Genomic DNA, 23,514 nt, shown 5'->3' on the forward strand with positions numbered 1-23,514 from the left:
GGTCACCGCCCGCACTTCTCGATTAATTTGGAGGAGGATCCGGGACGCCTGTGAGCCGCGACAGACAGCAGGAGCCAGTGCTAACCGCGCGGGCTCAGCTTTGAGCTTTGTCGCCGTACCTGTGCCTGCTCCACTCCCGCACTCCTGGCTCAGCTTTTACAATCTTTTGTTGGCACTGCTGACCACTCCAAGTTAAAGGCTCCTTTGCTAATTTGCTTTTTCCCTGTCTACTTTTTTTTTTTTTTTTGAGCTTTGCGATTTTTTTGGAAAAGCCTCAGACGCCATCTACAGTTAAGACTTAGGTAACTGCCCTCTCTAGCACCCCCCCTTCCACGCCCCCCACCCTCTCCACCAAAAAAGGGGGGTGCAGCGCGGATTCTGGCTGCCGCGCGGCGTGAGCCGGTAGACTGGTGCTTATTTCCTTTTTCTTTTTGTTTGGTTTCTAACGCGTGGAGGGCGAGCCGGCGCCGCGCGCTCCCTGAAGACTGCACAAACTCCACGCAGGGCTCCTCCACCCGGTCTGCTGATCCTCAGCTGGGGATCGCTAGGGATCCCGGCGCTGCACCTCTGCACGCCAGAGGCACACTCATTCGTCCAGATCCACGCTGTGAACAGAGACCCACGGACTCCAGAGCGCGGTTCTGCACCGCGCTGGCGGCTTCGGGGTAACAAAAGGACCCGAGTTGTCCGCAGAGCGAGCACTCCCCGGGAGCGGAGCTCGCAGCCGGGGACCTGCCCTGCGGCGCCCATTGGGGGCTAGCTTCTAACTCTTCCTCCACGGAGCCCCAGTCGGGTCCCCTCCCCTTTTGATCCTTTTAAGTCGGTGGCACCGAGGCGTCTGCAGCAGCGGCTCATCCATCTCTCCAGTGGGTTTTTCGGTTTGTTTGTTTTGTCGTGTGCGATCCCCACACTCATGAACATTCACAGGTCTACCCCTATCACAATAGCGAGATATGGGAGATCGCGGAACAAAACCCAGGATTTCGAAGAGCTGTCGTCTATAAGGTCCGCTGAGCCCAGCCAGAGTTTCAGCCCGAACCTTGGCTCTCCGAGCCCGCCCGAGACTCCGAACTTGTCGCATTGCGTTTCTTGCATCGGGAAATACTTACTGTTGGAGCCTCTGGAGGGAGACCACGTTTTCCGCGCTGTGCATCTGCACAGCGGAGAGGAGCTGGTGTGCAAGGTAACCAGCCCGGCATTGCTTTTGCTTAAACAACAACAACAAAATCACCCCGGTTCCTTTGGCAGGGTCCTGGACGGGGAGGAAGGTCACGGAGCCCTGGAGTCCAGGGGCGGGAGGTTCTCGGGATCATTATGGGTGGCCTTGTTAAATAGGTTTATTTGTGTGTCTGTCCACGTTCGACTAGTTGTGAAGTTTTTAGACGGTTTCAGACAATGGGGCGGGCTGTAGCGGGGGCGTTTTGGGGAGAGCCTGGGAGGGAGGGCTGCGAGTCTGAGCCAGGGCACAGGCACCCGTGCTCTAGGAGGCTGGTGGAGCCCTGGTGCTACGGGTCAGGTACCCTTGCCCGCGGATTTCTCTCCAGGTCAAGCCCCATCCCCTCCCTGCAAGGACTAGGGAATCCCCGGTTGGGTTTCAGACATAGTTCACTGGATTCCTTTTGTAGCCATTGTTCTTAGCAGCCTGCAGGTGCTAAACCTTTGTTCCAAAGGTGTCCTTTAAAGGAAACACAAAAAAACTGTCCCCCTCTGGCTGAGCCCAAGGCTCTAAGGAGGAAAAGGAGTTTTAAAGCATTTTCTTCTGCCTGGAGCCTGGAAAGAAGGATTGGGTTGGAAATCAACCCCTTGTGCACTTTTGGGCGAACAAGGAATCCTTTGGGTCTGTCTTTTTGTCTGGGTTTCTTTGCATCTTCAGATTCCTTGTCTGCACACCCCTGTTGCTGCTCCCTCTGCATCCACAACATCTTTACTAGTTTTGATACTGCCCTGTGGAGCCCTCTGTGCCAATACCAATAAGTGCAATTCTATTTCCTTTTTGTCTTTGACCCCCGAGCAGTGACTGTTTTGTGTCTTTGTGTGTCTTTGTGTGCGCTCACCAAATACCAGACAAGGGGATTGAGGGGGAATAGTAACAAAATATTTGTCTACAGTCTATTTCCCACTGCAGTGGGGAGCAGTGTAACCTAAAATTGGATGTAGATCAAGAATACATTACCACTGAAATGTAGGTCTTTTTCGTTTTCGTTATTTATTTTTTGAGGGGTAAGCGGGGTTTTGTGCTGCCTTTGAAATGGGTACTGTGCACATCTGTGCTGCAAATACTGTGTTACACTTTTCTCATTATTCACTGGCTGCTTTGTGACATCGCCCTGTTTCGTGCTGAATTGGAGTGCTTCCTTGCAAAAAGCGGGTGGGTGAATATCTCCAGGCAGTTTTGAGATTATTTCTGAACTTAGAGGAACCAAAGACCCTTTAAACATCACTCTTTTCCTGTACTAAGCATTGGGGATTTTGCATCTTCTCCAAGTTACTGTAATCGAAAGCAACTATGACCAGTTAAAGCATTGAATTCAGTAGGCAACTCAGAGCCTGATGGGAGCCCTGCACACTGCACAATAGGACAGTCATCCTTAGAAATGAATGAATTCCACGGAGCTGTCATTCTCCTGTGAAATATGCACCATCATCGGCAGTAAGCATTCCCCCTCCTTTTGCTCAACTTCAGCACACAGCATTTTACTATTTTTTTCTCCCAAAGACTAGAGATGATTTCAAGTAAAGAGAGTCTGCTGCCAAATTCTGCAGGAGCATCTTGCTATAATTTCTTTGTTTAAAACCAGGCTTGTCTTAGGCCTCTGTTCCTTCTCATTTCAGATCCTTCAAGACATATTTCACTGTAGTCTGACCTTACAGTGTCATCTGCAGACTTGCTCTCTGGCCCCAAACTGTCCTTAATCGGCTGGTTTAGTTATTGCAAAGATTGAATCAGCCCCTCACCAATTACAGTGTGGCTGCAAGTGGATTTAAGTGCAGTATCATTGTTCTGCTTGACAGAGGTCATCCGTTTACAACTCTGCAGCTTCTGTTCTCCTGCCTTCTTACCCAAGGTGATGTGGTTGACTTCTACAAGCATAGCTGTGCACCCAACTCTCCAGGAGAGTTTTATGAGGGTGATGCTATGAAGTGCCCCAATACACACACTGTAGAGCATTTTAGTTTGCTATGACACTGAATCCACCTCTTTTTGATGTCTTAGCATGGGGTTCCTGTTTCTCAGCTATGTGTTCTTGCAAGAAAAAGTGCATAAGCAGATGAAACAAAAAGGCTGTTTACTGGGGAAGATGCTGTAGAGGGTTCTGTAGGACATTCTTTTGTGGGAGGGGGATGCAGGGGAGAGCTTCCAGGGGCATAAGCAGAATTCCCCAGCTTGATTATTGTTTCCACGTGCCTATTTTAGTTAGCCAAAGGAGGGGCAGATCTTTAAGGGTTGTTTAGCTGTTTTCACAAAAAAATTCTTGTAGCTACTGTGCAGAATGACATAATTACTGCCTTGGCAGAATGGGCACTTGCTTTTTTCTTTTCCCAAACATGATGAATGTGGCCTGATCATAGAGCCTTATCTGAACTGTCACATTATATAACCAAGGCTCCCAATTAAACATTTAAAAGGAGCTGGCATCCAGGCTCCTGGCTTTATTTCTGCACTTGAGGGTGATGGCTTAAATACCAGTCCAAGCCTATAAATGCCTGTTATAGCCACTAATAAAAGTTTGGCTCCTTCCCATTTAGGAAAATGTAAGCAATTCTTTCAATTTTTCCTTTCCTGTCCACCATTTTGCAGTTTTGCACCCCCCTACACAGGGTATGGCCACACTGGACAGGTATTATGAATTTCATTTAATTCTCTGCCCATTCATCTTTGCAGCTGAGCAGTAGGACAGTAGGCTAACCATGCCTAGCAAAATGTTTTTTGTTTGTTTGTTTATATAAAGGCAACTGAAAACAGGAAGTGTATTATAAATAATCAGAACTGTAGACTGAGAGGACAGAACCCACAGCCTGGACCCTCAGAGCAAATCATGCAGGTTCGATTGTTACATAAGGCAGCCTGTTGACATTAGCCACTGTGTGTGTGTGTGTGTGTGTGTGTGTGTGTGTGTGTGTGTGTGTGTTCCTCGATGAAATTGCTAAAGCTTCCCTGGTTCTGGCCTGCAGTCTGTGTGCTAAGGTTGACTCAGGCATTTCAGATTCCTAATTAAGGGGGCCTCTGAGTTCACTGCTCTGAGGTCATCCTTTGACAATATCTGGGTGTGATTTGTGGTCTCCCGGGAGGTTGAAGCATTCATTCTTAAATTCAAGGGTGTAGTGGCAACAGCTGTGCCACTTTCCTGAGATACCTCATTATGGCTCATTCACAGCCTTACTGTTGACTTTGCTTCCTCAGCCACAGTTAGCACCAGCCCCCTTGAGGTGCTTATTGTCCCGGTTTGACTCACAGGGTTTTTTTTTTTTTTTTTTTTTAAATGCTCAGTTACTTAACTCCTGGAATTTTACATTGCAGCCTGTGTTCCTACATGGGCTACAGAAGGCCCAGGAATCCCTCACAGGGATTCAAAGACTTGGCCTTGTCAGCAAAGAGGAGTGAGACAGAGCTTCATGAGTGGGAATGGGACCCACAAAAGGTTGTGGTGTCTAGGTCCGGGTGTTTATTTCACAAAGAGGGAGGTTCTTTGTCTGTGTGCTTCAGCCATCCTATGCAGATGAATGGTGGTCCAGCCAGAGTGATAACCATCACCTAGACAGGGGATTTCTCATGCATCTCTCTCACCACCCTCCAAATACTGATGCTGGGGTCTCACCTGGGAGCAACTGACAAGAGCTCAGTATGCCACAGAAGACAAGCTAGATTCTCTGCCAGGCCTGCTTTTGAATGAAACACCCCCTCATCTACCCCTCCCCTCACCCATATCTCTGCCCCCCCCCCAGAACAAAATACACCTCATTCCAATCCTAGGTGCTGGTATAGCTGACTGAGTATAGGCTTTGCAATGAGTGAAAAGCTCCCGTCTCCATCCTCAAAACTGCTCTGACGTGTTCGTTTCTCTCAGGTCTATTCAGAAGGTATTGATGGTGCATTTTTCTTTTTAAGCAACAGTGAGGTGGCATTTCACAGGCTGACTCTGATTCATAGAGAAGTATTGCATAATTGATTCATTGAGTTAGATATCTGTGGAGGGAAGAGGGAAGCCAGCCTGATTGCCTGTGGAGATGGCCCTTGTGCTATTCCTTGTGTTGCCACTGGGGGCAAGAGTTTACTGCTGTTTGCTTTGCCTTGATTAGCACATCTGTGAAATGAATTCACCTCACAGGGAGAAAGAACCATTGAGGAAAGTCTAGATATATAATGAATTAATTGTTTGTTCTTGTACATTTCTGATGCATTTTTAAAAAGTAAATAAATGTTTGTCTTTGTTCAGGAATCAGTTGAGATTTTTTTTCTGTAAGTATTTTCTCATAGTCATTTTTCCTCCTATAAATATGTTAACTATAGGGAAGAAGAAGAAGAATAACATTTTGGGCTTAGCTACTGGCTCAGACAGTATTAGCTGTATAAGCATGAAGATGTCCATTTGATCCCTGCCACTCACATTTAAAAAGCTAAGTGTAGTGTTTGCATGCTCTGATAAAAGAGAGTTTCAGGAGGATTCCAGGACTCTTTAGGTCTAAGGCTAGTGAGAGATGCTGTCTGTAGTTTCCCAAGGAACCATGCCAAACCTGAGATAGACCTCTGGCCTATGCATGTACACACACACACACACACACACACACACACACACACACAGAGAGAGAGAGAGAGAGAGAGAGAGAGAGAATAATAAAACTTAGCATTTACTTCATTTTTTCCTAGGATCCCTTCAATATTGAATCAAGTTTCATTAATCCATTTTGTGCCAAAGATTTGGAGGTTCAGAGTAGTGGAGAGACTTGTTCTGTCGTCTACAGCTGGTAGCAGGCAGAATTGGTGTGCTTGGGGGTCTAAGTTTCATCCCCTTTATGCCATGTCAAAGCACAAGCCTGCATTTGGCATTCTGTGGTTTGGGTCACAGGAGGCACCACGCTGACTGAGGTCTTGTCAATTCTGTCCTAGGTGTTTGAGATCAGCTGCTACCAGGAGTCCCTGGCCCCCTGCTTCTGCCTGTCTGCCCACAGCAACATCAACCAAATCACAGAAATCCTCCTGGGGGAGACCAAAGCCTATGTGTTCTTTGAGCGGAGCTATGGAGACATGCATTCCTTTGTCCGCACTTGCAAGAAGCTGAGGGAGGAGGAGGCAGCCCGACTGTTCTACCAGATTGCCTCAGCCGTGGCCCACTGCCACGATGGAGGGCTGGTGCTGCGTGACCTCAAGCTGCGGAAATTTATCTTCAAGGATGAAGAGAGGTGAGTGTGGCCTAGCCCATGCAGATGTGTGTGTGTGTGGCTCAACCCATGCAGGTGTGTGTGTGTGTGTGCGTGCACGCTTTGATAGAGTGTCTACACCTCCATCTGCACGGAGCTTGTTCTGCTGCCTGTTGTCCAAGTGAGGGTTAGGGCAGGGAGAACAAAGAGAGAATACTGGTGTCCCAATGCCCTCAGTAAACAAGGAGTGGTTACTCCCATCCTGCAGTGTTCAAAGGCCAGGGGCTGGGGTTTATCTATGACTTGCTAAATGTGTATGGTTTGTGTGATGACTTTTGATGGAGGCTGCAAGCCAGCGTGGCAATTTTAAACTCAACAGAGACAGTTTTATGAAGGCACCGTGCCATAAGAACACTCACTACTTAGAGGACATTGTTTATAGTCCCTTCTCTCCTTCAATTGCTGTTTACTATGAATGTAGTTGGTGTGACCCACAGGCTTGGTAGTGAATTTCAGAAGTAGATAAGACACCAGACCTGTAAAATAGCTAGAGGTGAGTCCCCGGTCCTCTGTGATGTGGGGTAGGGATTGTCAGTTCTAACTAGATCTTGAAGAACCAAGGAAAGCGCTAAGGGGAGAAGAGCTATCATAGGCAGTATGGGAAGGACTGGCACACCAGGTGATGAACTGGTGGTGTGAGCTTGTGCACCAAGGAGGCCTGACTATGTCAAGAAGCATTTGTTTAAGACATGGGCATCTGGACTTCATGGATATACCATCAACTCATCAGGTTCCACTTAGCCAACCAGGCCAGAGCCCAGCTTTCTCTTCGCTTATAAAACTTCCTTTTAAGAGTGTACTTTCTTATAGGGAAGTAGGCAATGAATTTAGAGCCATCATCACTCACTTGTTCTTTGTGCCCCAGGAATTGTTTGCACACACCTGAGTCCATGGTGTCTCAAGTCTTGAGCTTGGTCGCTGTGGACTGGAGAAGAGGGCAGGGAATCTTGGTGTTCTTTGCTACACACATCTGATGGCGGTCTGGTCCACTTCCTTCATCCCTTGCCCTGCTGACATTTCTTTGGTACTCTCTGTAAATCACACAGACCTTGGGAGCAGACCTTTCTGCCTTCTATTTTCTTTGACATCCAGTTCAGTGGGCTGTGATATTTTCACACCATTGTTTACAGAAATCCATTGTCCCTTTTTCCAAGAGCCAGATCTAGTGATTTGTGCTGTCTCTTTTCTCTCTCTCTTCCTCCCCTCCTCCCTTCCTTCCCCCCACCTCTCTCCCTCTCTCTTTCTTTCTGTTTGTTAGTTTATTTTCTCCTCCATGGTTTGAACTACTTGGGGACTTAATGTCTGGCAAGCACTTGGGGCTTAGCAAAGGAAAAGGGCCTGTTGTTACTTAACCCAAACGGAATAATTTCATGGGTGTTTATAATCCAGCTGTGCATACAACTTGCAGAAAGCTTCTGGGCTTCTTGTGCCTATGAAGGTTGGTTCTCTTTTGCATATTTTTACACATGGGCTTGGGTGGGCACTAGCAACTCTGGCAGCTAATGTCCTACCTAGTCTTTTATTAAACTGGCTTCATTCTTTTCTTTTCTTTCTTTTAATGAAGTGACGAAGCAGGTTCCCCTAAGATTGGAATGTGGGCAATTCTTGCCTTTTCCTTTTTCAGCTCAGATACTCCAACAGAGGGGACTGGTCCTTATGCTTCTGTCTTTAATAACCTCTATGGCCTTGGGGTACACCCTCAGCCTCATGTTTCTCCTCCTTAATGTTGTCATGGCTTTACCATGGTGACTCTTCATTCTTCTTCAGTTTTCATATACATATTTCTGCTTCTTTGAGTGTTTTCATCTGGAAGATGAATATGGATTGGCCAAAGATATTCTCGTTGCCGTCTGTTCACCTACTGACCTCTTGCTATACAGTTGTACCTCAGCTTACTTAATTGTTTGTAAAGATGGAGAGGGGTGTGTGTGTGTGTGTGTGTGTATGTGTGTGTTAGTGTGTGTGTTGCTGCACAGCATACTCTCTTTGTACATTGTGGCAAGCATCTCACCACTGAGCTACATCCCAGCCCATGTGCATTCGTGTAGCCAATGTCTGCCAAAGCAGGACTGTTGAGGTCTCAGAGTTAGCACCAAGAAGGAGCACAAAGAAGGTGAATGAGATTCTCCAGGAAGCCAACTCGGCTGTCAAGAACTCCATTCATCTGCCAGAGCACACAAGCCCTCAAATGCCCTAGGTCATCTCCTATGGGCTCTGCATGATCAAACATTCCTTTAGAAACCTAGTCAGGCATCAGTGAGTGTCAGGGTGCCACATCCTGAGATCACACCCACAGCAGATAAAGGTTTGTTAAGTGAGTCAAAGAAGTATAGCTATCCTCATGTTGCAGAACACCAGAGCATGACCCAGAGGCACCCTTTGTCTGGTTTCTAACCCTTTCTCCCATGGCCCTATGGAAACAGCCCTGAAAGAACTGGGAAGGACTGCTTTGGCAGCTTCTCATTTACTTATTCAAACAGCAATCGTGCCTCTCTCTCATCCATTTTTCCCTTTGAGGCAGTTTTGCAATATAGCCACATTACTTTGGAATTCAGTATCCTACTGCTTCAGCCACCCAAGTATGTAGGCATGTGCACCACACCTTCTCATTTTTGTCCCCAAGAGCAGTAGAAGGTAAAGCATCCTGTGGTAGAACTAAGTCCCACTCATTTAAGAACAAGAGCTGACTTCTTTGTAGGCTTTAGACTGAAAACTACCTTTGACTGAACCCAGAGCCATCTATGAAGGTTCTTTAGTGGAAGTGTTGGTGCTTTACAAACATCATGTCATGTGGATGACACCCAAGGCCATGTGCAGACTAAGGGCTGGTGTATCTGCTACTGCTATGCTGGCTCATCAACAGTCTGGCTTCATCTGATTCTCTTTGGTTTTGATTTGAGATCTAGATTCAGGTCCTGGTCTTTAATTTCTCTTAATGTTTATAAACTGCAGCCTCCTCAAGAAGACTGACATAATCCTAGCTTCCCTGGAAGGTGATTAGCATCCAGGGAAATGATGCTTTGGTTCGAGGGCAGAGCAGGCACTCTATATGTGACAGCTGTACTTAAAAGTCATTGAAAAACAAGTGTCATTGTGCATGAACAGTCCAGAAGACTTGATGAGTTCTCAAATGGTGAAGGGAAGGATGAGGTCACTCTCTTTGGCAGCCTTGTCTGTAGATAATTGTTCCTTCCTGTGTAAGGTTGATTGCACTCAGACTAGGGAAGGGGTGTGTTTCTGCAGTGCAGAGCCCTGCAGTGTTCACTCCAAAGGGCCACCATCATGGAGCCTCATTTTCGAGAAATGAATCCCCAGCCTTTATTGAACTTGCCTAGGGTGCCCCTCAGTCTTGCAAAACCCTTCAATGCCTCCCCCAATCTGATAGAAGGGAGAAAATTTACCCACATTGCCACAGGGGATCCCCAGTACCTCTTGGCCTTCCTTTTCCTGTGTTATAATGAGTTACTTGCTTACTTGACATATTGCTGGAGACCCCATGTGTTTGGAATGGACCTGAGCTTTGGAGAATTGAAGCCAGAATGACTGGCCGGGTTCCAACCCTGGTTTAGACACTTACTAAGAAATCTAGCCTTGACAGAACACCGAACCTGTATGCCCAGACTGCCTTGACTAGAAAATAGAGCTGGGAAGACCTTCCTGGTAGAAGGAAAGGGATTAACATTGACCTTGGCTTCTTCCATCTGCTTTCCCCTGCCCATTTATATCTTGGCATCTTTAGGCTGCTAAGGAAAGTGGTGGGACACTGTTCTGTCAGTGACCTTCCTTCTGTTTTGTCCAGCTAGCTTCTCCTGGGGCAAGGCTTCTCACCACCCTCAGACCCCACCCCCTAACCTCAGATCAGTGTTTACATCTACTAGCACAGAAATGTCCCATGTGAACTCAGAAACTTGCTTTCTTACATGCTCCTGCTCTGGTCCAGAGATCTTTATCTCTTAAGGTAGTTGCTTTCATTTCTTCTGCTCTGTGGAAGCCAGTCTGTATAGTGCTTGCCTCTGCAGGCTGAGCTCTGAGTCCTGGAGGCACTCAGTGGCCACTGGGCTGGGGAGGGCTGGGCATGAGTGTGGGCTTTGGGTATGGGAACTGCAGCTTGTACCTCCTTGTTGGGGAGCACTTTCCTCCCTCCCTACCAGCAGAGGTTGAGGCCATCTTTCGGAGGTGTTGCTGTCTGTGTTGGCTCTTCCTTTAGATTTTTAAGTTGCTTCCACCTTCACTGAGGTTTCTATACCTAATAGAAGATTCAGGGCATGCAGCGGTGGTGCTCCAGAGGCCAGGCTCAGCTTTTCTTTCACTAATAGCTATATATAATTTTGCAAGTTGTAGGTACTCTATTTTAGGGAAGTTCTCTCTCCATCCAACCCCCCTCTCTTCTTCCCCCCCCCCCCACCAGTTTTGGTGAAACAAAGCTTCCAGGAAATGCTCATATCCAGGTAGATCCGTGTCCCTGTGCCCTATCAATCTTTGGGCAAAGTTCTCTTCCCATTGTACCCCTAACAAGCTCCCTAGGATGGGTAGGGTCCTTTTCCCATACATCCCTTTGCCTATGTGGCAGCGAATCTCTTTTATTCTTGTGCATGGGAGTAAGTGAATGTATGCAAGTGCCTTTGGAGGCCAAAGGTCAACTTTGGATGCTGTTTTTCAGAAGCCAGAAGCCAAGAGCTGTCCACCTTGTCTTTGAGAGAAGGTCTCTCACTGGGACTTGAGGTTCACCAAGTAAGCTAGGTTGGCTTGGCAGTTAGCCTAGGGGATCTGTTTGTCCTTACTTTCCCAGCATTGGAATTATAAGCACCCCCACCCCCAGGTTTTTACATGGATTTAGAACTCAGATTCAAGCTTGCTCAGCAAACACTTTATGGACTGACTATCTCCTCAGCCCTTCCTACTCTATTCTCATGACCTGACCTAAATAACCCTTACTAAGCTGCCCTCTATTGCCTGTCCATGCACAGGCTGGACTGGTGAGCTTTTGGGGACAGAAGTGGCCTTTCATTCATGGTTCCCACAACATGGTAGGCATTGCTCTTTGTTGAATAATTTGCTCCTTTTTTGGATAGGAACAGCTCAGATTGGATTCCAATGACAAGACGAGAGAGTCAGGGATAAATAGAAATCATCTGAATGTAGGTCGTTGCCTAGAAGGGGAGCCCAGAAAACTTATGGATCCCCATGGAGACACCTTTTCAAAGAAAGCTATTTTCAAAGTTGCACATTGAGTGAGAAATTAACCCATTGCTGCCATCTGATTTCTGCCTAAGGAAACCCCATTTAAGATCTTGTTCTCAGTAAACTAATTTCATTTAGGAAGGGCTTTGCTCATCACGGTGAGACTTGACCATTCTTCCTAGGGCTCTTCTTGTAGAAACAGCCTGACTCCTGGATATGTGTTGGCAGGATTTATGGCTCCTTACTGGTTATGCTCTGCTAGTTAATGGAAGGGAGAGTCTGAGCCCCTAGCAAATATGCAGTTGGCATAGTGGTGAGAAAGGCTTCCTTCTTCCACTTAGTCCTATGATCTCAGCTTCCTCTCATTTTCTTAAGGTGTGTGTGTGTGTGTGTGTGTGTGTGTGTGTGTGTGTGTCTGTGTGTGTGTGTGTGTGTATATGTGTATGTTTGCCACATGTGTTTCAGTACCCACAGAGACCAGTAGAGAGTGTTGATTCCCTAGAGTTACAGGTGGTTATAAGCCACCCAGATATGTGCCGGAAACTGAACTTGAGTCCTCTGCAGAAACAATAAGTGCTCTTAACTTTTTAACCATCTCTCCTGCACCCTGAACCCTACCTTCTCTCTGTTTTGAGGTAGTGTCTTGCTGTGTAGCTGTGGCATGCCTCAAGCCTGCAATGATCCTTGCGCCTCTGTCTCCTTAGTGCTGAGGTTACAGACACGTGCCACCACGACTGCATATGTCTTCTCTGTAATTAGTCGGGGGCATGCTCTGTGTAGAGGCCCTAGCATGCAGCCTGATGCATTGCCAGATCTTGAAGACATCATTGTTACCACTGCTTCCAATCACTGTCCAGTGCACCTGAATTTCAGAACTCTAAAACTCGGAGACTCATTTATTCACTCAAGGAATGCTTGTTATGTACCAGACATTTCTAGATACTGGAGACTACTGGACCAAATAAGACCAGTATCTTGTTGTTATAGGACCTGGATCAGACTGACTCTATCCTAACTACTGTGCTTAAATTAACTGACTTCTAATTAGTCACCATGATTATTTGTAGTTATTGTGTGTGTGCATATGCATGCATGTGCACACATGTGTATGTGTGTTCAGGCACATGGATGCTGCAGCACATGTATGGAAATCAGAGGGCAATTTGTACGAGTCAATCAGTTGTCCCCTAATACCTTGTGGATTTAGATGACTGAACTCAGTTCATCAAGCTTGACAGCAAGAGTCTTTAACCACTGAACCTCCTCATACTGTTATGTTCGAATTAGCAAACTTAAACCCATTTAACAGAGACTGTAAGTTTATAGATAAGGAAGTTGAGACCCATTCTTTTCTAGCAAGTTTGCTACAAGGTGGTGCAGTTGGACAGGTATACTCCCAGTGGACCCAGCAGCCAATGTCTACCGGAAGCTCAGGTTTCTGAGGAGTTTTGACATTTACAGGTGGTGCCACCAGTTAACCCAAACCACAGGCAGTCCTGTTGCTCCCAGAGTATGTTCCACCTCTCCCACAACACTGTAAGATAGGGGCGTGTGGTGAGGGACATCTGGTGAAATAGATGTATCAATAGTCCCTCACACCCAAGAAGCATAACTGTTTTAAGAAAATTCCCTGTCTGTGTTGAATAGGAGGTGGAAGGCAGTGGACAGAAACACTCAGCAAATGTGCTCTTCCCATTCGGGGCTTTTTCTAGCTCATGGAAGAGTCTCATCTCTTTGAAGTTTCTCTGTATTCTTTAAGGGACCCAGAAATGAATGTTGGGGTAGGAGGGAGAGGTGGCTCAGGATCTGAAATCATACGATTTTGCAAATATGTACTAAGTCTTTTACTCTGCCCATTTGCCCTGCTAGATGTTGCCGGGGCAGGTAGCAGTGTAAGAAAGCCCATAGTGGGGAGGACGGTGGCATAGGCAGTTCACTATTCCAGTAGTAGCAGGAATGGGAAGAGCAAATCTGTGAGAGGATCTTGCTGCTGCTGTGGGGTGGGGGGCAGTCATGTGGGAAACAGTACAGAGACGGACAGGTGGCTAGGGCCTTGGATATACCCTGATCTTACCCTTGACCTGAAGGCCAGGAAGAGCCTCTGGTGGGTTTTTCTAGACCACTGGAGTCAGGGCAGAATTGTGGGATGTGTTTGAGGAGGACAACCAGGGACAGTGAGATTGCAAGCTGTATTCCTTACGTCCCAAACACATGTGCACTAAAGCCAAGAGTAAGCACTGACTTTCTGCTCCCCTGGGATTATTGAGTCTGTGCTAAGCCATCTGTGGGGATGGATCCCTGGTTTGGGGGCTGCTTTCCAGGTGGGGTATCTTCTGGCCCAGGGGGATGTATGACCACATGCACCCATGTCATTGCACCCTCCCTAACACCAAGGTTTAGAAAGGAATTGTCTAGGTAGAGACCTGGCCTGAGTAGTGAGCATCCACACCACAGGGGATTCTCACAAGCATGGATCTGGGGAAGCTGAGAGGTAAACCAATCGATTGATCCTGGGTAGAACAGATCCTTCAGGAGCCACTTCTATGTGCAGGAAGCAAGTGTGAATGGAGAATCAGTGTGGCTTTGTGTTCTAGCTTGGGTTTCCCTGTCTGTTTCCATGGCGACAAGAGTCATGAAGCCCTGCGGGCTGCAAGCTGTGGCTTTTGTGGAATCTTCCAAGCAGTAGAGTGATACTCCAGGTGGAATGGCTTCCCCTTGGTGAGTCAGAGGTGTGTCCACAAAGCTGGAGGCTCCATCAAAGTGGGTGTGTTCCTCAGGGGGCTTTCTCACCTCAGCGATGTCCTGACAGATCCTCTACCTTTCTCAGCTGCCAGGGCCTCTCCGGTTGTCTTGTACATCCAATACGTGCAAACATCCAATTCCCAGGCTGTGTGGTGCTACAAGATACTGTGACTTGGCTTCTCTGGCATTCGACTTCCTGTCAACCTGTCCTGCACCACAGACGGTTTTCTTGACTATGTAGCGGCTGCTTCCCTGCTCACTTCTGAGCTACTTCAGACAAGTGATGAACAGAATCACTGATAGTGGCCCTAGAGCGAAATTGGCTTGCGGTTGATTGCTGGGGAATTCTGTATGTTTGTGATGCAAGATTAAATGAAGGATTGTTTGGTGCTGTGTAGCAGCCTGCCCATGTCTGGTGGGATTGCAGGATCTGAGCCATGCATGTAGTGCTGGATGGTTCTTTTTCAGGAACCTCCTGCTACCCACTGTAGAAGGTTTTTTTTTTCTTGCACAGTAGACCTGATCACAAAGGGCACGCTTCAGGAGCAGAGCAAGGCAGCCTGGCTACAGCTGACTTTTCCCTTGGCTCTTAGTCTGCTGGACCCTGAGGCTGACAGCCCTCTCTGGCCTCTTCTGCAGCCATGCATGATCTCTTGCCACTGGATATTTCCTGTCCCTGCCAGGCCCACTTTACTGAACTGGCTGAGCCCCACCCTGTTCCATCCTGATTCATTTCTTCCTGCCAGGAGCTCAGGGTGGGGCTTAAAGGTTTCAAAGCAAAAACATGGCTTGCTATTAGGACTGGTTTTGTTGGTGGTGGTGGGGTGTGTGTGTGTGTGTGTGTGTGTGTGTGTGTGTGTGTGTGTGTGTGTGTATGTGTTTTCCTGTTGTAGATGGGACATTATACTAGAGGATTAAAAACAAAAACCCAAGTTTGAATCTCAACTCTCCTCTTTCTTGCCAGGTAGCCTTGGACAAGTCTCCTTGGCTTTTGGTACCACAGACTTTTCTTCTAGAAAATATGTGGGTCTATCCCCCTCATTGTGAAGTATATATGGCAATTATATGAGTTTGTCTGTCAATAAGATGTCTGGTACTGAACACATAAGTCTCCATGTACTCAACAGTATGTCTTTGAATATCTCTTCAACACCTTTGTTCTTTGATCATGGTGCCAGCCTGTGTTTGGAGAGGACAGTGACATTTGAATCTTCCTGACATCCATTCAGAATTAGCCTTTTTTCAGTTAGCTTGTCTGTGCCTTAGGGTATTTAATCCTCTGTACCTCAGTTTCCTTATTTGTCAGGGAGTATGTAGAGCCTAATCCCTGTCTTGCATTTTAGTTATGAAACATAAAAGGGCAGGCCATACAACCCCAACATCTGGTCACTCTAGTGTGTGATGCATGGCTACTGCTGTTTTTCATATCATCACATTTGATTGTTAGAGCATCCTATAGGAAGTGGTAGAGCCTGAGAGCTGCAGATCATCAAGGATATAGAAACCAGAAGAGCCCTTTCCATAGCCTGTAGTTATGTGTTCTTGTTTCATGGGAGAGAAACAATTAAAAGAACATGAGGTTACATTGCTCTCTGGACTTTGTAGTTGTGGGAGCTTTGGGGTTAGGTGAGGGGGACCTGCATTCTGAGGGGGACTCCTGATGTTCCTTAGATGCTGGGAGAGGAATCACACTCTGCTGGTCCTGGCTTCCTTAGCTGTCACTGGCTGTGGTGATACAAGCCTGGTACTAGACTGATGGTCACTGAGTACACAGACCACCCTCTTGTGAGCTTTGTTCATCCATCAGGTCAGGAACAAGGCAGCTTGTCTTCCTATGCAAGAGACAGGCTGAAGCAAGCCCAGGGAGACCCAGCTTCCCTGGTCCAGTACCGTTTGTCCTTGGCTCCTGCCTTACATGGAGTTTATAGTTTTTCAATCTCCACTGTCCTTGTCTTCTCTGCCTGCCCACTGTGTCACTTTCAGAAATCCATCTTCTTCATAAACTGTCTCTACTTCCCCACCCCTACAGTGCACATCCTGAGGATCTAAGGGTCAGGGCTGAGCTGGACACTTACTAGGAAACAGCATCCCCATTAGCCCCATCTTCCCAGGCTTGCATTTATACTTGCTCCTCTGCCTGTGACACTAGGCCAGGGTCTCAGTTTAACAACAGTATCTGCATAGTTGCCACCATGTTATTGCCAGTTGTTCTGCCAAGCTGGGCTCCCTGGGACATCCTGTCTTGTCATTTAGTTCTCAGCAAATCAGGGAGAATGTTTGTTGTCTTACTTGTCATGGACATATCCCTCGTGCCTAGTTTGGGAGCTCAAGCAGGGTAAATGCTCCTGAACGCCTTTTAAATGCCAGAATGATTAGTGGTCTATTTGATTCACCGGGTCCACAGATGCCCTTGTTGGTTTTTATGGAAATCAACTCCCTTGCCCGGGAAATGTATCCATCATCCTCCCTCAGACAGTTTAGGAGACTTCAGAAGAAGCGTCTTCATTCATGTCTGCGCCTATCTGTCCTGGGAGAAGAAGCAACCACAGCTCCATTTCTGAGAGGAGAGGTCAGGCTTGGAGGCCCTGGGTAGCTCCTATGGTTGCACAACTGGACCTCAGGCACTGGGGCTGCAGCCCAAGCCTCCTGTCTCAATTCCCTCTGTCCCACCCACAAGAACATCCTGGGAGATCAGTGCTTAAAGATAGAATCCAGAGCACTTGCCTGGACCCTTGTTAGGAGTGATGTAAACAAGCCACGGAATATCCGGAATATCCAGGGAGGAGCAAGTTAGGGAGTGCCTCGGGGGAATGGATTTCTTCTGCATCTTATCTCCCCTCTCCCCTGTCCTGCCTCGGATGCTGAAACTGTTGAAAGAAGTAAAATCTGGCTCTGCCCACCTGGATGGAGCCTCCCTTACTCTGATTGTCTTGTTGGTGGCTAAGTCTGCTCTGTGGAAAGAGTGAACAGCTAGCCCCCACCATCCTGGCTAGGTGTACTGACTGACTTGGCCTCTGGGCCTAGGGGTCCTGCTTCACACAAAAGAATCATATACCAGACACAGTCATTTATGCCATAATGTAAAGCTACAGCTACACAAACACCTGGCTTGTGTCAGGCATGAAGATGACATCTGACACTGGGACTTAGTAATTTTTAAAGAATGAACTTGAGCTTGAAACTGACTTCAGTGACTGCTTTGTTATCTGGGTTGTCCTGGTTCCTGGGACAGCTCATTGGCTTCAGCACACCTGAAACCTGGTGAGCCAGGGAAACCCAGCTACTCCCCATTGCACCCTCAGACCTTGTCTAATGAAGTTCTAGCCCCTAAAACAGTGGTTGGCAATGGTCCTAATGCTGTGAGCCTTTCTTTAATAGGGCCCCTCATGTTGTGGTGATCCCTAACCATACAAGTATTGTTATGGCTACTTCATAACTGGAATTTTACTACTGTTACGAATCGTAACAAATATTTTTGGAGATAGAGGTTTCTCCCACAGGTTGAGAACCACTTTCCTAACAGGAAGGAGGGCGAGGCTGACCAGGCATACACAGCCCAGCCCCAGCAGCAGGCAAGTGGTTTTAGTAATTTTATCCTGATTCATTCAGCATCTGCTTAATGTCTTGAGATTGAGAGAAAGAGAGAGAGAGAGAGAGAGAGAGAGAGAGAGAGAGAGAAAGAGAGAGAGAGAGAGAGAGAGAGAGAGAGTAGGGGGAGAACTCTGCTTGGGGCAGTGGACAAGATGGTGGCCCTGGCCACAGTCTAAAGCCCTCCTTATGGGGCCACACAGGTCTCCAAGATGAGTGGGCAGGATGCTTTGAATATGGGGTAAAAGAGTCAGAATATACAGTTGTTATGTAAGCAGGGACCAGACTGCAGATCTGGAGATTTGATTTAGCTTAAAGCGCAGAGTTGAGAGGCTGCCTCCAGACAAAGTAGAGCCAGGCATCCCATTTCCTGAAATCCTGTTCACCTCCCCTTCCCCCGACATTTACCTGGTTCATGTGCCTGTCTTAATTAACTTCTGCATAACTCTACTGATGAGAGATGCCATTCTGTAAATGTTTCTCATACTGGTTAATGAATAAAGCACTGTTGGCCAATAGGAAAGGAAGATAGGAGGGACTAGGAGAAAAGGAGGAAAGAAAAAGGAGTAAGGAGGAGTCAATATGGAGAGTCTGGAGAAGGCACAACAGCCAGCCGCCTCTCCCTGGTAAGACCACGTGGGGGGTTCAGTTTGGTCCCCCATTAGGCATGAACTTCAAGGGTGAAGTTGGGTGGAAGGCGCTGGTTTGAGGAACTGTTGAGTCTATGGCTCATGATCCCATCCCTCCCTCTGAGCTCATAGGCTCCTCCTCTCTGGGCATCTTGGAACATCTGGTGAGGCTGCTGAATAGGTCACTGCCACCTGCCACCTCCTATTAGGAAAAATAAGCTTGAGAAAGGAAGATTTGTTTTTAATCAGTTCAATTCCAGATTAACATAGCTAGGGCCTTCTTAGTTTTGGAGGCCATTAGTTATAGGAGCATTCAAATCATGCATATGGTAGAATTGTTCTAGAACACAGCTCAGCAAATGGCAAAGGAAAATAAGTGCTGCTGCGTGTCACAGAGTGTTAGACCTGGCTGGCACGCACACAGGGTCTCTGTGCAGATGGATGCATGATGATTATTGGGCCCCGTAAAGAGTGAACTAAATGAACACTCAAAAAATGGCTGTGTTTGCTGGGCACTGGTGGTGCATGCCTTTAATCCCAGTACTTGGGAGGCAGAGGCAGGCAGATCCCTATGAGTCTGAGACCAGCCTGATCTACAAATTCCAGGACAGCCAGAGGAGTTACACAGAAAACAACAACAACAAAGGTTATGATGATGGATTTTACTAACTGTAAAAGTTACTACATTAAAAAGATAAAATCAACCAAGCAGACAAACGAATACACACGACTGCTCCTCTTTAAAGATGAGCAGGAAGGTTAAGTGACTTTGCCACAAAGCTGGAGACAGATGGAGCCTGGCCTGGACTCCATCCTCCTAAAGTCCATAACGTCCAGGAAAGCAATCACTGTTTGAATTTTGATTTCAATGACATGTTCATAGAAGACCCTAGAAACAACCCATCTTTTGTCACTCCCTCTACTACAGAAAGTTCCCAGCAGCTCTCCTTAAGTAGATACTGCCAGTGTTTTTTTTCAGACCACCTTGAAAGCCCGAGGCCTGCAGACACAGGGAGGAAGAACAGGCAGAGGACAGGAGGAAGATGGTCTTTGGCACAGGCTGTGACTGAGGACCAAGGTGGTCCCACTGTAGTTTGCCTGAACACTTTCAGGTGCTCATCTGAGCTCTCTGACTTGTCCACTCCAGCAGGGTGGAGACCTAGGTGTGTGCACTTGGATGGGGATGGGGTGAGGTGAGGAGGGTACAAATCATGTGAATTCCAACTCCAGTTCCAATTTTCCTTAGCCACCCTCTCAGCAGGACTTTAGGAGTGTGGTGAGAACCACCATTCAAAGGAAGCCCTAGCTAGCTCGGCTCTGGCTGAGAGATGATTAAGGAAGGGTTTGCATTTCAAACACTGGGAAGTAGAATATTGGCAGGTTTCATGAACATCAGGCTGGCCTCCAACTTGCTGTGTGTCCAAGGCTGAGCTTGAACTCTTGATTGTCATTACAGGTGTGTCCCACAATGCCTGGCAGCACTATGTTTTGCAGTCTGATCTCCTTTCTTTGTAAGATATCTTATTTCCCAGAGGTTTTTTTTTTTTTTTTTTTTTTTTTTTTCTGTGTATGTCTATTTCACACTCAATGATGACACCATGGAGCCTTGTCATGTTGATGGTATAAACTAGGTGTTATTACCTCTGAAGTTCATATGCATCTCTCCACCTTACACATTTGTATGCCTATGTTCATGAGTTTGTGAAGAGCTGGGTGGATTGGGGATAGGGTGAATAGTTTGAGAAACTCTCAGGATCATGCTGCTGTTTTCATACCCATCTTCCCAGGCACATAGTCACATGTGAATCACACACCTGTAATTAGAGATAGGTGCCAAGTCAAGGACCCAGGCTTTGGCAGTGTGACGAGCAGATCAGGTGAAGATGAACTTCACCTAGAAATGAAGATGAACTTGATATTTGGATGCCAGACTTAGAGGGAAGTTGTCCCAGCTTGTGCTTGTGTCCTAAAGAGAAGCAGTGGGTACAGCTATAGAACAGAAAGGTAAACTGAGGAAATCTTGTCCATTTCCCAGTCAACCGTCTTCAAGAGAATTGCTTAAACCTCCACCCTCAGTGTCCAGTATCCTACCCTGTGAGTCATGGATGGATGGATGGATGGATGGATGGATGGATGGATGGATGGATGGATGGGTGTAGCCCTGATGTACAGATGAATAGATGTATGTGTCTCCCCTCATCCTTAGGTACTCTTGTCTTTCTCTCTTTCCTACAGGACTCGGGTCAAGCTGGAGAGTTTGGAAGATGCTTACATTCTCCGAGGTGATGATGACTCCCTCTCTGACAAGCATGGCTGCCCAGCTTATGTCAGCCCAGAGATCTTGAACACCACTGGCAGTTACTCTGGCAAGGCTGCGGACGTGTGGAGCCTAGGGGTGATGCTGTACACCATGTTGGTGGGGCGTTACCCTTTCCATGACATTGAGCCCAGTTCCCTCTTCAGTAAGATCCGCAGGGGCCAGTTCAACATTCCAGAAACTCTGTCGCCCAAGGCCAGGTGCCTCATCAGAAGCATCTTGCGGCGGGAGCCCTCAGAGCGGCTGACCTCGCAGGAGATTCTGGACCATCCTTGGTTTTCTACGGATTTTAGCGTCTCCAATTCGGGATTTGGTGCTAAAGAGGCATCTGACCAGCTGGTGCCAGATGTCAACATGGAGGAAAACTTGGACCCTTTCTTTAACTGAGCTCAAGGCCCATGGACACTTAGCAGGTACCAGGAGCAAGAGAGGGTCCCAGGAAGGAGTTCTGGGACACAGGTGGCCTGGCTGGGAAGCAAGATGGACACTTGTCTTTACACATTTCTTGGTTGAGGGGGGAATGCCTTCCAGGAGCTGACCGAACACTTAGCATGGGAACAAGACTTGTGGGATGGGGGTTGGGTTTAGATGGTCGGAAGCCCCTCCCCTAAGTTTCTCTTCCCTGGGGTAGCCTGAGAGTCCCCCTTGCCAACTGGGCTACTTCATCTACCCCACTTTTCATTTTGTTCAGAAATAGTTGGAGATCTCGATAGAATTGACACTCTTCTGCCTCAAACATATACCTTGGCATTGCACTGTTAGCATTAACTTCTTGTTATGATTCAGGGAAGGGACAATTGATTGAAGATTTTTTAAAAACAGGCCAACCACCTATGTAATAATTAATGGGAAAAACTTAAAATATTAATAATAATTCGGTGCACACAGACTGACCTGAAACCTGGGTGCTAAGCTAAAAGAAAATGAAAGTTCCAGTTGTTGTCTCTCATTCACACTTTTCAACTCATTTCTTAAAATAAATGATTTCCTATTCTGGCTAGGAAGTGACATGTTAATGCTTTGTTCCCTGAAGGGGGAGAGGGAAGGAAGGGGGCATATCTATTCTGTGATAGACATTTCTGTTCTTCATCATTTGGTTTTTGTAGCAGGAAACAATTAGAAGTCAAACTTCCAGATGTGTTATCAGGGGAAGGAGAAAGGAAAAGAGAAGAATTAAACTCCTTTCTGGTTTTTGTTCTTTTGAAGGAAGAAGGTTCATACTGTAGACATTGCTTTTGGCTCTGAATACAGGGAGGGGGTTCCAGACGGCAGTTGGGGGGAGCTCCTGGAGTCAGATTTCATTGATGATGCTGATCTCAATGTTTTGGTTTTGCTCTATGGGAAACTAGTAAAATGAGACAGGTTGTCCCATGTGTATAAAATATAGGGCAGCTATTTCCTTTTCTTTGCTAAGAATGATCCTCTGGGCTTGGAAAAGCCCTCTGGTTTGAACAGAAGGGATGATATAAATACAAACAGCTCTCTGTCCCAATACGCACCTTTGTATTTTTCAAGAACTCTTGTATTTATTAAGGAAAATGTCACATTGTGATGTATTAAGCCAGTACTTCAATTACGGGTCGACGGGATGACATGTTACATGCTGTAGTTAACATTTATAATTTTGTTTCCCTGTTTGAGTAATTCTGTCCCTGAAGTAACCTTTCATTTTGGCTCTCTCTAGATAGCCTTATTTGATTTCGAGTGGCAAAATGTTTTCCTTTTGTATTCTGGCTTTTCTATTGCTGTATGATACAGAACTCTTTTGGCATAAATATTTGTGTTCCCAGTACCTCAGTCGTTTGGGTTTTACTGCCTGCATATGTTTTGTGAAATGGTCCTGTTTTTGGGTAGGTAACACGTGGACTCTAGTATGTAAATGTTACTTGAATCTGTGCTTCACTCTAGTATGTGGCATGTGTGTGCGGACTCTTGGATGCTTCACGCCTACTCCACAGGAGCCCCTGTCCCCAGGAGGGTGGCTTCTCCATTCATAGTCAGGAGACAAAGCTGCCATGGATCTACCCTTGATTCTATTTTGATAATGGAAGATGCAGAGAGAAGGTTTTTACACTCGGAAGATGGTGCTGTGGCAAGAAGGACTTTTTATCTTCCCTCTCCCCATCTTGCAAGTACTGGGTGGGAGGAAAGATTGGGAACATGCATGGTGGGGACTAATGGCCTCTGGTGCTTTGTCCTGTATTTGGTTTAATGTTTTTGTCCTAATCTCTTCAATCAATAAAATTGTGCGTATTTAACTAAAAGTCTGGAGTCTAGGATATGATTTTTTTTCCACCAATGTGTTTGTTGACATCATATACCAAGCAAGACCTCTCCATGATTTCCCTTGGTGTGCCTTCTTTCTAGTCAAACTGGGATTCATTATAGCTAACTACCTCACTGAAATGGGACACATACTGGCCAATGTAGATGTAATGGCTCAGAATTACCCATCATATCAATCCTAGAAGGATAAGTCATGCTCCATTTACACTTGTGTGTTTCCTCAGATGGGTGAGTAAGTGTCATCAAAGGGAGAACAGCTTGTGGTGTCAGATGCCTCTTGTGCCATATACCTGTTTAGTTTCAAGCCTTTAAAATGGCTATGATGTCACAGCCCATAGGTTTTCTGGGAGTATA

At 46.7% G+C, this 23,514-nt stretch overlaps 1 protein-coding gene across 1 annotated transcript; it reads left to right on the top strand.

Annotated features, from left to right (window-relative positions):
* Positions 1-913: 913 nt before the first annotated feature.
* Trib2 (tribbles pseudokinase 2) lies at positions 914-23,138 on the top strand. The gene is made up of 3 exons (XM_051181641.1): positions 914-1,183; positions 6,107-6,399; positions 20,793-23,138. The coding sequence occupies exons 1-3, from the start codon at positions 914-916 to the stop codon at positions 21,259-21,261; spliced, it is 1,032 nt and encodes a 343-aa protein (XP_051037598.1). The 3' UTR covers positions 21,262-23,138.
* Positions 23,139-23,514: the final 376 nt, after the last annotated feature.

The sequence above is a fragment of the Phodopus roborovskii genome, unplaced genomic scaffold (genome assembly GCF_943737965.1).
Source record: "Phodopus roborovskii unplaced genomic scaffold, PHOROB, whole genome shotgun sequence".
Classification (NCBI taxonomy): domain Eukaryota; kingdom Metazoa; phylum Chordata; class Mammalia; order Rodentia; family Cricetidae; genus Phodopus; species Phodopus roborovskii.